At 44.9% G+C, this 16,008-nt stretch overlaps 1 protein-coding gene across 1 annotated transcript in view; it reads right to left on the bottom strand.

Moving 5' to 3' along the window:
- fbn2b (fibrillin 2b) overlaps positions 1-15,158 on the bottom strand; it is a 65,095-nt gene extending 49,937 nt beyond the window's left edge. Inside the window, exons 1-4 of the mRNA XM_026157845.1 lie at positions 15,000-15,158; positions 12,070-12,385; positions 4,990-5,072; positions 4,763-4,858 (exon numbers count right to left, since the gene is read on the bottom strand). Coding sequence (XP_026013630.1) covers positions 4,763-4,858; positions 4,990-5,072; positions 12,070-12,248 — 358 coding nt within the window. The 5' untranslated portion in view covers positions 12,249-12,385; positions 15,000-15,158. The remainder of the gene's footprint in view (positions 1-4,762; positions 4,859-4,989; positions 5,073-12,069; positions 12,386-14,999) is intronic.
- Between the last annotated feature and the right edge of the window lie 850 nt (positions 15,159-16,008).

Here is a 16,008-nt window from a genome sequence, read left to right on the forward strand (position 1 = left end):
CCTCAGTTTCCCATGAAACACACTCAGACGTATCCTCCATGTGTGATAGAATAACTACAGGATCATTTACTCAATAAGTCTCTAAATCTGCCTGTGTGGGTTCCAGCTTTACTTCTTATTAAAGACAGCACACACTGGTTGCAACACCAGTGCCACAATCTGGAGCTGTTACAGTTCTTCTCAGTTGCTTTGGCACAAAACTCCTGAGATGCAGTCGAGCTGTTTGAAATCCTTCGAATCAGCGCGCAACGTGTCTCCTAGTAGAGCAGTAAGGATGTGCGGCAGCGCAGCAAACGGGAAGACGTCAGAAATAAGAAGATGCAGAAAAAAGTGCAGGTGATACACACACACACACACACACACACACACACACACACACACACACACACACACACACACACACACTGTGTTGTTACTCAGATGTACAAATTCACACAGAAATGCTTTTTTCTCTCTCTTGTTGTTACTTTGTATCAGTATTTTAAGTCCTTTTACTGTGTAATTTGTATCTGTGTGCAGCACTTTGGCCAATCCTACTGTTGTAATGACATGTGCTATATAAATAAAATAAACATAAGCGTGTAAACTTTTCATTGTTCCTGTTAATAGTTTAGGGGCAGCGTGGACGCGAGGTGGTTAGCGCTTGTTGCAACCACCTTTGGGAGGATCTTTCTGTGGGACGTTTCCATCTTATGCTGCTAGGACATCCTGTAAAAGCTTCGATCATTCAGAGAAAATATCTAAATATTTGGGTTACCTACGTTTACACAGTGTCAAAGGAATTTGTCATTTTAGTGGCACTGACTTATTCATTGAAGCAAAAACCTCATTTTAACAAATGAATTCATGGTTTGGGGCGAGCTTCAGGTTTTTCTAAGTATGCATGTTTTGCAGCTGAGAAAAACTGTAATGCTGGTTAAAGCCCGGCAGTCACCTGAGAGCAGTTTAGAGGTCGGACAAAGACCAGTGACTATAGTGGCTCTTTAAGCGAGCCATGTAAACATAATCATGTCTGACTGAGACTTGATCAAATCTGCGTCTCTCCAGCCCCAGAGCTCAGAGACAGCTGTTTCTCAGCATCAGCGCATCTCTGGTAACGATTCTGTAATTACGGTTATTGCGAGACGAGGTTTTAAAGACACCCCAGCACAGCTGCTCTGCCAGAACTCGGCTGCTAACAAGGGCGACTTGTCTGGAAGCGACGCGTACTTTCTGGTTATCGATAAATGTGACTCATTTATTCGATCAGCCTGCTTTCACACACATTCAACATTCTTTCTTCTGGACATGTGTACGTTTCCCAAATCCTGCCTGGCCTTGTTTCCTGGCAAACACGAGATTCCAGGAAGAGCTAGTTAAAAAATATCACGGCCATCTGTGTGGACGCAGCAGTCATCACAGACACGTGGGTCACGTGAAGGAAGTCACAACTGTGCTGCTAATTTATGTAAACCTCTGCGTTCCACAGGCAAGACGTGAAACATGAAAACACTATCTATAACTCTGGAGAGCAGGGTGCTAGAAGTGGGCCGTATAATTAAGGCGGAGGAATTGGCATTTAAAAATGGAATTCCATAGAGCTGCAATTTGTTTCCAACTGCACTGAATTATCCTGTTAAATGATGGACTCTGGCCAAAGCTGAATTAGGGAGTTTGCATATTTGGGACGACAGCAGCCACACAGAGAGTGTAGATGAGCCCTGTGAGACTGCTGGGGTTAAAAAGCCTTTTAAACTGCAGAACTGGCTCAACAAGTCAAGCCTAACAACCGACTATGGACAGAGCTACAACAGCAGAGCGGACCTCTCTTTGGTTGGGTCACCAGCTGGAAGCTTTTCCTTGGAGGAACAACGACCCAACAGCTCATATGAATACGGTTTCTTTTAAATCACATGCCAACAAAGTTACAGCCTTTTTACAACTCAGGTGACATTTTCTAAACAAAGCCAGTTTCTTCCAGCTGAGAGCTTTTTTGAAGATTAAGAACGTTTTCTTATCTGCTGACTTGTGGAAAATAATTCCTGCTTTCATTTCACGCAGGCCTGATTGTGCAGCAGCCTTTATTTTGGAATCACCCAGGCTCTGCTTTCTCGTCTGCTCGCTCAGAAAGCAGGAGTTCAACCACTGACTGTGAAAGGAGGATCCACTGTGGACAGAGAGAGACACACTTACACCTACAGCCGGTTCACAAATGATTCCTGACTGTGGGCTGTGGGGCAGAGCTGGACTCCAAAGAGGAGCAGCAAGAACATGCAAACTCCTACCGGTTGATTCAGACCTCTGTGCACGCTCTTCTTTATCACTCGTTCATTTCTTTTTGGAGGAGAAACTGGCAGGATTATAACTTCATGTTTGAAATTACAGAGCAGAAGTTACAACATGATCCTCGATCGCTTTGGTAAACTGACTCATCTCTGGCCATAAAGTTGTTTGACCTTTGACCCTGATTACTGCAGCCACAGAGGCCAGCGGACGTTCTTGCACGGTCACACGCTCCACCCTTTTAGCACCTTTTCCATCAACCAATCACTGAGCTGTAACGTTGTGAGTAAACTGGTCACGTGGCCGTTGCCGTGGGTACACCCGGCTCGGGGAGTGCGACAGGAAGTTTGGTCCAAGCTCTCCCACTAATCTCTCACTTCACTTCCACGCCCCTGAGGAGCATGACTTCATAGCCAGAGCACAGATTTCACTGCACATCTGTGCGTGTTCTGCCAGACAGGTCAAAGGCACGTTTCCCTCACCCCGCCCTCCAGCCTTCTCCTAATCGTTACTTATGGCGGGAAGAGATCCTGTTTTACAGCTCTGAGCCAAATGATGATGACTGTGTGTGTGAGACACATTTTTCTGTCTGTTTGGATTTCGCTTCGAGTGTCTCTGCCTCGCTGTGTGCGCCGTGTGTGTTAGTGGGCTTGGAGGAATGTGAGTCTGTGCAAAGGGTCTGGCAGGGCCAGGCGTGACTGATGAGCTGACTTTGGCCCACTAAAGCAACGAAGCTGAACGCACTGCATGCGACTTAACACACACCAACACAACTTTCTTGCTCCCACAGTGGTGCTTAACAACAATGTTTGCAGTGTGTCTTGCACATATTAACTTTATACTGAAAAGCCGCACACTGTGCAGTAATCTCATAAAGACAAACATGATTTCACACACTCTGTATGTGAAGTACAACACTTTGCTCCAAACACACATCCTGAGTGGTCTGTAAGTAATCCAGCAGACTGAGCCGGGCAGCCAGACTCTCCACGTTAATCCTGACAAACCCTTTGACCTGAGCAGGCTCCACACACTGCTATTACACGGGCCTGAGTGTTACTATAAGAGTAAGGTGGGACAGAGACGTGTGGCAGAGGAAAAGAAACACTTCACAGCTTCGAACAGCAGAGTGAAGTAAGGCCTGAAACCATGCAGAGGACTAAAGGAAATACACCATCTCTGCACTTTCCACTATAACAGTGACAGCTGATTATTTTGCTTGTGCTAGTAAGGAAACATACAAGTGGACGCCATGCTCTCAAGCAAAAGGCTTGAATTTGAAGAAAAAGAAACCACCTCATGTTTAGGACTTGATACAAGATACATGTGACTCTTACATGATGTCATTTTACATGAATTTGGTACCCGACTATTTGCAGAAACAGCTACAGGTTTTCTGCTTCTGAATAACTCGACGGGTCTTCTCATATTTATGCTAAGATGCTGCTGGCTACGTCCTGCTTAGATCTTCTGTGTATCGAGTTTTCAGAGGTTTTAATCAGAATCAGAATGGGTTTATTGCCAGATGTTGAGGTTTACAACATTAGGAATTTGCTGCGGTGCTTCAGTGCAAACAATAAGAATTAAAGTGCTATGTAGAAAGAAAGATATGTGCATGAGATATACATGTGATATATACATGAGAATAAGAATTAAAAGTGCTACGTAGAAAGATATATACATGATATATACATGAGAATAAGAATTATGAGTGCTAATCTTCGGCAAAGAGAGAAAGCAGCTTTGTTTGATTTACTTAATCTACTGCTACAAATGCCAAATCAGCCAATCACATGGCAGCAGTTTATTTAAGTATGCAGACCTGGTGATGATCTGCTGAAGTTCAGACTGAGCATCAGAGTGGGGAGGAAAGGTGATTAAAGTGACTTTGAATGTGTCATGTTTGTTGGTGCCACACTGAGTATTTTCCACACAGTCACGGTTTACCAAGAATGGGCTGAAAAACAAGGAGCATCACGTGAGTCGCAGAACTCTGGGAAATGCTGTGTTGATGCCAGAGGACAGAGAAGAATGACCAGCCTGTTTGGAGCTGATAGGAAGGTAACGCTGGACAGGACGTCACTCCTGTCAGCTAACAACAGGACACTGAGGCTCACGCTCACCAAAGCTGGACAACAGAAGATTAAGCAAAGGTTTCCTGGTCTCAGTCTCTGCTTTGGCATTAAGGTGGCAGCGTCAGAGTTTGGTTTAAGCAGCATGAAAGGATCCTGCTTTGGTTGTGGTGTAACAGTGACGGCGATACTGTTTGATACATATCAAAAAGCATTAAAAACCACAGCCTACCGTCCCTTTGTGACCACAGTGTAACCGTCAGGATAAGGCGGCTCGTCACAAAGGTCACACTCGGTTTAGAAAGTGGAAAACTTTGGAGATTTCTTGGCATCCCAGCGAAGTCATTATCAAACTGATTTTTATAGTTACAGTTATGATAATCATCATAACTGTGTGTGTGTGTGTGTGTGTGTGTGTAGGTACTGACCTCCTGCTCCACAGCTCGGGGAAAGCTGGCCGTTCGAGCAGGTACACATGTTGGGTCTGGAACAGAAGCCATCACCACAAGAATTCCTGCAAATCGCTGGAGAGCGAAAAGACCAAGACAGAGCGGAAAGGAGAGTCGATCTAATGACCATACATAATCGCACGAACCAATCGTGCTATGCCTATTTGCTATCTTCTCCGCTGAGTTTTGCGATGTGGGGAACTTACGAACAATGCACTGGTTTCCTCCCGGCAGAGTCTTCCAGCCTGGACAGCAATATGAATGGAAGCGAGAGCCGCACACATTGGGTCTGATAGAGAAAAGAACAAAGAAACACACTACTTACTACTGCCAGCACACTTCAGTACATCATTGAACAAACACACACACATCAGCTCATTTCTGAGGAGCCCAGAACCTGCTCGGTCTCTGCTTTCAGAAAAAACAAACTTTGATATGAAAGCATTGTAAAGTGATGGATTGAGGTATTCTCAGGCTTGGTAGGAGGGAAATGCAAGAGGCCTTCAGCTCAGTGTTTTGTTTTCCTTCAATGCTCATTTCTAAGCTTGGAAAGACAGGATGTGCAGAGTCCTCCTCTCTCTCAAAGATATGCCCGGCCGCCCTGATTTCTGGCACAGACCCTGCTGGTAGTCGGCTCTGATCCTTAGTGGCAGACAGCAAACTTTGACCCTGTCTGACAGATGTAACACTCATCACAGCTCATGGGCTGCTTGTCTGGCCTTAAAGGTTAGCCACAGAGTTTTCCTCAGAGGAAATGGCTAAACCACATCTAGAACCGACTGGGTCTGCTCACACACTCAAGCACACACATAAACATGCCGTCAGGACTGAGGTCTGTTTTACAAGCTAATGAGAGGAGCTCCGTGAATAAAAGCACCTCTTTGTATATTTAAAGGAGGAGCTGTCCAAACGGGCATCGGTCGTCAAAGACTCGTGCAAGCACGAGACACTCAGGTCAGTGTCGGTCAGGGTTCCAGCTGTGTGGCTAAACTACTGTTATCCTCAGTCACCGTCCAGAGCGTATAATGACGAGTGTTTGCGGTCATCCAAGTTGGTCATTTGCCGATGGCATGACTAAGTAGCGACGGACCGCAGCGTGGTGAGTTTGGATGAAGCCTGATCCAGATGCTCATAGTAAAATAATTTGCCACAGGGACAATTTTCTACCCCCAGGATTTAATTTATCGTGTTGTGAAAACAGAAACTTTTTTTGGTAAAAGTAGATTACTCATAACTTATAACACCAAACATGAAGCAGTACAAACCAGACTTATAAAATAAGTTGGCAGAGCTGAGATGTTCTGGTCCCTAAGTGACTGCTGGATACTACATTTCCCATGATGCAGCTCAACACAGTCCTGCATTAGAACTTTTCCAGAGCTAACAGAAATATCTTTGCCCCGTTTCTTTCTAAGAACATCAGCTCAAAGGCAGAAATGTCGAATTAAGAAATGCTGAATGGACTCCGGTCACCCAGCACTCTACTCTGCTCTCACTTTACATAACACACACGTTCATATTTATAACACACACACACACACACAGTGTTGGCTGTGATGCATTACAAAGTAACGAGATACTGTAATCACATTACCTGTTTCAATAACTTAATAATGAGACGCATCACTGTACTAAACTCACTGCTTACTTTACAGTTACAGTTACTGTATGTCGTTACTTGTGCTGGGGAGGCGCTGCAGTTACCTGCGTACCAGGTGGATAGAAAGAAAAAAAATCAAACAAAAGTGCGTTTTCGTTTACGTGTGTTTGTTACAGTCGGCTTATTTCGGTTTCTGTGAGAGAAGGTCCATCGATACAGGTCTCGAGGGTGAAAATATGGATGTTATTTCTATTTTTATTGCAAAAACTGACAACGGCGCAATGGTAGAGTGGAAACTGCAACAGGGACAGAAACATCCGCATTATGTTGCAAACACAGCTTAAGCTCTTTGTAAGTATCTGCACAGACAGCATGCTAACACCAAGCTAGCCAAAAACACAGAGTGACATTTGACTGGGTGCGTGTCCGGGTTTCAGACCAGCTCGGCTTCATGAGACGATGCTAACACCCTCGTATGCAGTGGGAACAGAGGCCTGTTAGCGTAGCTTAGCATTAAGACTCAAAATGAATAAAGCAGCTAGTTTTTCTTGATCGTCGGCTCATTAGCGTCTTTAAAGTTCAATAATTAAATACATTTCATTTTCTTTTTGCTAACTGTGCAGAAATTGTTGCCCAAATGTTTAAAAATTACAATTTTCCACTTTGCGGGAGTCGATGTGCCCGACTGTTTTTGTTTTTTAATCGGAACAGCTGAAAAGATTTTAGATTTTAAAACATTTTATGGGGAAACTAGTTGATTTTAGTGAATAAAAAAAAAAAGACAAACCAGTAACAGTCAGGTTGATGTATTTGTAGTTCCAACCCACTAACACCACAGTGCAGCTTTTCCTTGATTAATCCCAAATAAAACTGGAATTTAAGGCGTTGACGCTGATGAACTTAAGTTGCTCCTGTGTGCTTACCCCGCCTCACTGGGCAGCATCTGCAATAATCCTAGTTTTTTACCAGGAAGATGACAGCTGGAGTTTGAGTCTCTGATATATGGAAACACACCTCCAACCACATTCCCAGATGGCACTGCGGGACAACAGGACAGAAAAACAGGTGGGCAGGCAGACGAGAGATATTAATGAAGGTAGAATGAACGGTCAGACAAAGAAAGAAGACAAACACGTAAAAGAACAAAGAAAATTTCTTTAAGGGTGTTTGCAGAAACCAAATTGTGACCTTTGGAGAGAAAGGGTGAAAAGAGCGAAAGGAATGGTGATTAGGAAGAGGAAAGACTGGTTGGTGGGAAAGGAACAGGAGATCAGTGGGAGAGAAAGCAAACAAGTTTATGTTGAGAAGAGGAGGAAGCAGGAGAAGCGGAAAACAGAGATATGAAAACGAAGCAAAGAGCAGCGCGAGCTGCACGGACCCTGAGTGGGGGCTGCATTTCTGCAAACACACAAGTTCAGAAATGGACACAGCAAGAATCTAAATGCCGACGCCTAACGAGCGCTCGCGAGCAAAATTGTTTCCTGATCCATTCCTTCACGCGGCACTGACGATTTTCCGCTGACCTGATGTCAATATACAACGAATTACGAGGGCGCGACCCCGAGGTCAGAAGCTCTGGTTTGTTTTCTTTCCTCTTTCTTTCACCTCTTTCCTCTGGGTCAGCGCCTTGTCTCCCGTTGCACAGAGGAGGCTTTACAGGACGAACCAAGAGCGAAATGAAAAACTGCCATAAAAAGGAGTTTAAGCCCCGGGGGGTTCCCCCCAATATTGAAACGTCCTACTGTTCTCACAGCTAAAACTACAACAGGTGAACTCTTCTGTGGCCATGTTGCTGCCTTTGAAGCTAACCCCCGTCCTGTGGATCGCTCATTAACTGCCATTAATAATAACAAAAGGGAAATAGCTGCCACCTCATCCAAAGGAAAGTGAAGAATGAAGGCAAAGTTACAGGGAAGTGGCCCAGAAACCTGGTATGCTGAGAAAATTAGTCACCCTGATCTGCGTTGGCCAGTGCAGAGCAGGCGGACTCACGACGCCGGGCTGACTCATTCAGTTCACGGTGTCTTTGCCCACGTACGCTTGTGATTGTACTGGTCACAGGTTCAGACGCCTGAAGCCTCAAACAGCCCGTTTCTCTACAAACGAGTCAATGAGTCTGACGATAAAGAAATGTGAGAAAATGAGCTGCAGACAGATACGAAGCTGACGATGATCGGTAACTTTTTATGAGTCGGCTTTAACAAGCTGGAAAACATAATGTGCAACAGACAAAGGAGGAAAACTCTGGCCCAGCTCGAATGACACGTTTAAGCCCTTAAATATGTGCAAAATGATTCAATGTCTGATGCTTTCAAAGCAGCTGAAGAAAAGTTTAAAACCTGGAAAGAAACTCAGGCAAGCGAGAAAATTAAAAACTGAAGAACAGACTGGAATAAAAAAAGGAGGAACTCTGAAGATGCTAAACGCTGAGCGATCAAAGCGGAGCAGGAACTACAATAAATCTGTTTTATCCTGCGTCAGTCAGAAGGACTGAGGGAGATAAAGTTTTACAGTAACTGTCTGTGTTTGTGGTTTTGTAGGCCCAGCGCGAGTGTTTGTTCTTATTGCTTTGATATAAAAAGAAGTGATTATGTTTCTGTGGGCAGAGATTATTCATGCCATGAAAAGTGCTTCTTGTGAAGAAACATGGACTAATTGAACAAAGGTAATTGTAAAACAAATACAGCTACACAAATGTGTTTTCTTGTGCGTACATATCAGAAGAAGGAAGGAAACTTGTGGCTAAGTCTTTTCACGCAGTCTGACATTAAGCAGGAGCCACACGCCAATCAGCTGTCCCAGATAATCCTGTCAGCTCACTCGCAGCGAGCATAAAATCCCAAAACGGACCCGAATGTGCAGAAAAGAGAAAGGGAAACTCTGTGGCTATATTTTTAAGAGGGACTTTCTTTCCTGTGCTCTGAAAGCACTCACACTCCTGCAGGTCTGAGGTGAAACCGTTTCGATATCCAAAATCGTTCTTTATTCTGTTTCAAATCAGGCACATGCCAAGGCAGTCTGTAAATAGAGGACCCCATCCAGGCCATCAGGGTGGTATTGACATCATCCTGGAAAGTAACTAAATGTAATCCTCTGGTTTGAGGCCGACTGGCTGCCGGTTTGCCAGCATCTCAGCCGGGCGAGGAGCTGCCGAGCAGGGCTAAGTTAAAACGGTGAAAGAAATCATGAAGCAAGACTTTTCAGCCCGAACGTACGAGCAGTCTTACTAAATGATAAAGAAATGATACACTCGTTTGAGTTAGTCAATCACAGATTTAAGTAAAGCAGGTGGGACACGGAGCCGGCCAGCTCGGATTCGATCCCGCCTTCACATGAGGCGGTGCCAGGGTGCGGTGTGCTGCGGGAGCACAAAAATCAGTCAGTCAACATCAAACCCAGCACTGCCGGAGACAGACCAGGGGATCTGGAGCTGTAGCCAGCAAATAAACACTGCACCTCAGCCCAAGGCCAACGTGATGACCATCGTTAGGCTGACGTGCCTGCATCACCCACACGGAGAATCTGTGAACGTCGAGTTACCGACAGCCTGCTGTGATTAGCACCACTCTCATGAATACAGAGCCAGTGTGGATGAACTGCCATGAAACTCAACAAACACTGAGCTCGCGCTACAAAAGCCTAACAGCCCAAACTCGTCACCAATGAGATTTCTTCATTTTCGAGGCTTCCGTCCAGAGCTGCTCATGTGCAGATGACTAATTTTACCCGATGTCGGATGAACCGCCGTCGCTTCGGGCCAACGACCCCCAGAGTGTAGCTGAAACTAGATTCGACACTTGGGCTCGTGAGCTTTGGCCGGAGCGCTGCAATACACGGGAGGCAGCTTAAAAGAATCATTTCAGTGACAGTTACCAGGCGCACCGAGGCACACGAAGTAATCCGATCAAAATAATCAGAAACCAAGTCCAGCGTTTTGTTAAACAACTCTGGTTCGTGGTACTCGCCGTGGCCCCAAGCCCAGCGTGCGAGCGGACCTTTTTTAGCCTAAACACGCCCGAGTTTCAAAGCAAAGATGCTGTGAGTTCACTTCAGCGCAACTATCGCTGCATGAGCATTTTATTCCTGACACTGTGGGGTTCGCTCAGCAATGTAATGGAAAAAGTCTGCAGGCTTTTGTTACTTGTTCTCATGAAACCGCACTCTATTTGATGGTAATAGTGCGCTATTGTGCAAGGCTCTCCTGATTTCGTGCCTCCCTCTCCACTGCCTGTCACACGAACTGTGAATGTGAATTATTGCTGATCACATGTCCGTGCTTATATTTGTGTCAGGCAGGATAAGTCGTAGGATTGGTAAAGGGGTCGTGCACTTTGGCCTATCTCCTTTAAATATGTCAAGGACAAACACGTGAGTCAGTCTGAGCGACGGGCAGGCCGGCCTATTTGTGGTTCAGCGCTGGACATGTTGTGAGAGAAAACACCGGCTCGGTGACGCCGCCCCGCACTTCTAATAAGCCTCAACTCAAAACCTGCAGCTATGCGCTCATAGTTTTCCTCTCTGGTACTCGGCTGTCTTTCATTCCAGCCCCACGTTACTCCTTCAGCTGCTCCGTCACCTGCAACGGTGAAACAAATGCCCTTTTCATACCCCCCGTGGGTGATACGAATACCTCATTTCCTGTGACTTGGCACCGGGGGAACCGTAAGCTGGGACAGATGGGAGACTGACTGGAACAACTGATGCAGACACTGAAGCTGGCTCCAACAAAACACTCTTTGTTTGTCAAGAAGAGGTGAAATACACAACGAAAACTCTGATGCACTAACGTGTGTGTTCCTGATTCATGATGTTTAGGTAACAACGTGAAAGAGAGTGAAACAGGAGGGTGAGGTGAGCGGCTGCTGACATGATGTTTCTGGATGTTCCCCACACACAGACAAATAAACAGCACTTTAAAAACATTCATAGGTTCAGATGTAAAATGCTTTGGTGTTCAAACTGTGTCATGTTTGGCATTTTTCAAATACTCAGCTAAAGAAATGGGAACAAATATGTGTTTGTCTGGGTGCACGACACAGGCTCGTGGCATATGTTAGATGCCTTTTTATGCATGAATGATTTAAAGGTCAGCATGAAGTAGTTTAACAGTGAAAAAGACAGTCCTCAGAAAACTCCGAAAAGCAGCCAAAGCCCAAAGAAAAACTTTGAAAGACCTCCAACAAAGAAGAACTACTGCTCGAAAAAGGAAAATATAAAGAAATGATGTTATTGCACAGCACTGCACCTCCCAGCTCACTGAATTTCTCTGTTAAATACTTTAAACACTGAGGCCTATAATCTCCTTACATTCCTGAATACCTTTGTATAGCGTAACCAGTACACGTCGGGGTATTTGGGTCATGACTTGTATAGAAAGTTCCACAAAACACGGGAGATTTTATTCTGGCGAGCGGTCTATTAATGTCAAATGTCCTGTTTTTGACAAAGCGCTGTAGTATCAGCAGCATGCTCTGGTATAAGGCCTGAGGTATAAGGCTTCGGCTCGGCCTGAGCCCAGGAAGCACAGCAGCTCAAAGACGGAGAAACATTCATGGTTTGGATCCTTGTTCAGACACAGAGACAAATGTTGCTACATGAACTTTGGGTTCATTTCAGCCTGCAGTGCCATGTGACTCTGTATTATGTTTGTGATTGGCCATTGACAATAAAACACACAGATTCTCACCCTCTCAATGTCTCTTGGCCGCGGCGTCGAACCCGCTGCGCCTCCCTCTGGTCCACGGTGCCGGTGAAGCGGCTAGCTTGGTACGGGCCATTCCCAGTTTGACTGCAAGCCACCTGAACCGCCCCGAGGCACATCACCACCCATCCCAGCAGAGCCTGGGTCAGCTTCCCAGATCCCATCGGTCGGCTATACCTCCACCTGAGTCCCTCCTGTGCTGATGCTCACTCCGTGACTCTTCACTTTACGGACCCAGACTGAGCAGCAAGACCTGAACCTGGATCCAGACCAAATCACGGTGTGCACTCCACAGTAAGGGCTAGACAGAGGAAGAAAGGATATTAAAGTTAAGAGACAAGTTAAACACAGACGTTGGTCTAACAGGAAGCACCTTTCCATCAGATTTACTCTGCAGGCCTCTCAGATGGGCCCATTTCACCAGAATGACCTGAGTTCATTTGAATAAATTAGATGTTTTTAACGCTGCTAATTACAGAAAAGTTCATCTTAACTATGTTTCACATCAGCTCTGTGACTCCATCACATCATCAGTGTTTTAGTTCAATTCAATGTTATTTTCAAAGCACCAAATCACCATAACAGTCGCCTCAAGGTGCTTTAAATTGTAAGATAAAGACCCCCACGAACAATCGCCCCTATGAGCTACAACCTGACAGCAGTGGGAAGGAAAGCCTCCCTTTAAACAGGAAGCCCAATTAAAGCTCCACGTCTACCCTGTGTAATGAGCAGATGAAATAAATGATGCCCATCATAGATTTCTGACCACTGTGAAGAGAACACGATATACTCCGATGCAAAACACTTTGCATTTCATTTTCTTCTTTTCTTCTTTTCCTTTGTGATGCTGGGCGGTTACAGTAAGACAATAGAAAACATGTGATTTGTGGACACGCAAGGAAAGAGAAGAGAGACTTAAATTCTGACTTCTAGCAATCTGTTTTCAGTATACTGCACTTCAAAGCCTTCTCGTAACAAGTTTATCACTCAACAGACACAGAAAACTGCAAAAACTGGGAAATGAGGTCATAAACTGATTAGAGAAACATGCTGTGTGTCAAACATACAGCGTTCAGTGTTGTTTACTGGCATTAAAAAGGATAATAAAGATTTTACTCATTAAAATTAAAACAAAGTGAAGGGGGAGGTTATTTTTGCCCTTTGGGACACTGGACCATGAAGAAGCTTTTACACTGCTGTCCCTTAAAGGATAGTGTGTCGTTTACACATATTATCTTTAACTTTAGCTAAACTTTATTGTTGAGAACATAAATCTAACAGCTACTGAAGCACTTCTGCTGTGATTTCATTCACACACCTACTGGTCCAAATGGCTGCCTTCAGACCAGAGGGAGCTAGAGAGCAGGACTAACGGCGTGCTGGGAGAAAAGCGCAGGAGTTGAGGGTTAGATAGTCGTGTACAGTATCACATGATCAGTCGGGTCAAAATGCCACATTTCACAACCAGAAAGAAAACAAAGAACAATTAGACATTTATTCACTCATACAGTGTTCATCAAGTGATTTATGAAGCCTTGGTTTCTAAATGTAACTGTGCAGCTCAGTCCTGAGGGCGTTAGGCTAAATTCAAATGAAAAATATCTCGACGCCAGCGGCATTAGACAGCCGTGAGGCTCCTTCTTTACCTCCTCACAGACTACGGGTTTAACGGGGAACTCTGGGCTCCCTGTGATATACAACCTCAGCAAACCCAGTGTCCAACCGCATCACATAGCTGGGCTGGACACGGAATACAGGAGAAATATGGCCCCACATCCTTAAAGGAAGAGGAGAGATGGATGAGCCGTGAACTCAGTCAAGTATGCAGAGCTCAGACACGGGGAGAGATGGATGTTGAGGAAAAAAGAAATGTGAATATAATTGTCCACTATTATACTATAATTCACATTTCCCGTTTCTTTAAGGCAAAAAAAACCGGAGCGCGTCCAAACATGAATCTGGCACAACTTTTACGCGACGTCCTTTTTTAATCGTCGCTTTTTGTTCTAAACACCGATTCAAATAAAAATCCCTCGAAAACCAAAATGTTGCGCTCCCTGCAGCTGAGTGTGGAGGCGGGATCAGAGCCGAACAAAAGAAATGCATGATCAATTACGGAGAGCGAGCTCTGCCGAGCACTTCTCCAAGCGTGCTGTCAAAATAAAGCAGGTAAAGCATCCGTCAGGATTATCGTTTAATCGTCGGACCGCTGGTGCAAAACATGCCCTTTAACACAAAATGAGCCTATTTGCTTAGAGATAAACATCACACCAAGCACAGTTTACACTCTTTTCCACCTAAACAGTTAATAATTACTTAAGGTGCAACATTACAAGTACATTTAAGCCTGCTGTTAATCCACTACAGAGAAGCACCGATAATTTGGAGCAGGCTGTGCACAAGTGTGTCTGGTTCAGTCCCCAACTCTTAAAAAGTGCAAACCAGCCATTCAAGACATCTGCTGCAAGCTGACCAAAAAGGCACATAAGAGTTTCCACGATAGTGACGCGCTGAAAACACATCTGCACGCCACCACGACTTTATGAATGGAGAAAAAACACAACATCAACTCCTACTAGTTGAAACACAACAGATGGAAAAATAGGTGAGTGCGCTCTTCATTCCGCTATACTCTGCTAGAAACTTAAGACCACACTAAAACTCAAACAAGGCGAGCAATGCACTATCTGTAAAACGCGACGAGCCCGTTTTAACACCAAAAAGCCGGTTAGAGAGAAAAGTGCAGCATCCGCGCTTCATCCGTTAGCATTCTTACATTTTTCCATCTACCTTTGTGCATCTTCAGATGGCAGCCATGCATATAAAGAGATCATCTCCGTGAAACAACGGGCTGCTGAAAGAATGGTCAGAGCCATTGATAAGCAAATTTTAGTGTTCTCAAGAGGTACTAATACCTTGCAGCAGTTGGAGTGCCTTGGCGTCGAGGAGCCCCGTCGGAATTCGAGACAGGATATGTGCCCCCGAGTGGAATATTGAACTATAGCCTTGTGAGAAAAAGAGAAAAGTTAGGGAATTGCCCTGTTTGGGAGAGGGGAGGGGACACAGAGTGAGGCAGACACTGGGCGAGAGGGGGGTAGTAACGGACTGCAGGACAAACCCACATTCCTCAAGACTCCTAGAGTTGTTATAACAGGGGCCAAGTAGCTAAACCTCCACACTGTGGCTGACATAGCTCCACTATCATCACGGAGCACAAAACTCCCCTTCAGGCTAAACCAAGTGATGAGATAAGAGTTCCTCAAAGGAAATATTCTTGGATGCCGAACGAATCGCAACATCAGGAGTGGAGACAGAGGCAAAACTGCCAAATGGTTTCTAATGATGTTCGTGATCAGAGCCTAAAATACTGGGATTAGGTCGTTGTAGATATAAAGTTTTAAAAAATCCAACAGCCTCACACGTGGCTCTGATCACAGACAATTCATTTTTCATTTACATCTAAGTATAAAGCAAGAGTTTCAAGTGTGCACTTGCTGTTCAAACAGATTTATCTGTTTACTGCCGGTGACTGACACATCCTTTATTGCCACAAGTGTTGGTAGGAAGTTAGCATTCATGTTTGGTTATACTGGTTAGGACAGCTGAGGAGGTCTCAGAGCTGAACTGGTTCAGGGCAGTTCTACAAAGGAGACTTTTAAAACAAAGTCTCATGAAAATGAAGATTCATCTTGGCTTAAACACAGCAGTCAGTTGCATTTTCATAGCTAATTCACTGCTAAGGGGAAAGGTGGGATTGCAGTTGCACTGTCAGTGAGCTCAGGCCAGTGTCCGACCAATTTGCCTGCATGTGCAAAGATAATAAAGGAAGCGAGGTGTGCCTGAGTTTAAAAAAATCTTCTTTAGGTTCCTCAAAAACGTCTTGGATGAAACGTCGTCACGAACCAGCTGCCTTCTTCTTAAGCA

Source organism: Astatotilapia calliptera, chromosome 23 (assembly GCF_900246225.1).
Source record: "Astatotilapia calliptera chromosome 23, fAstCal1.2, whole genome shotgun sequence".
Lineage (NCBI taxonomy): Eukaryota > Metazoa > Chordata > Actinopteri > Cichliformes > Cichlidae > Astatotilapia > Astatotilapia calliptera.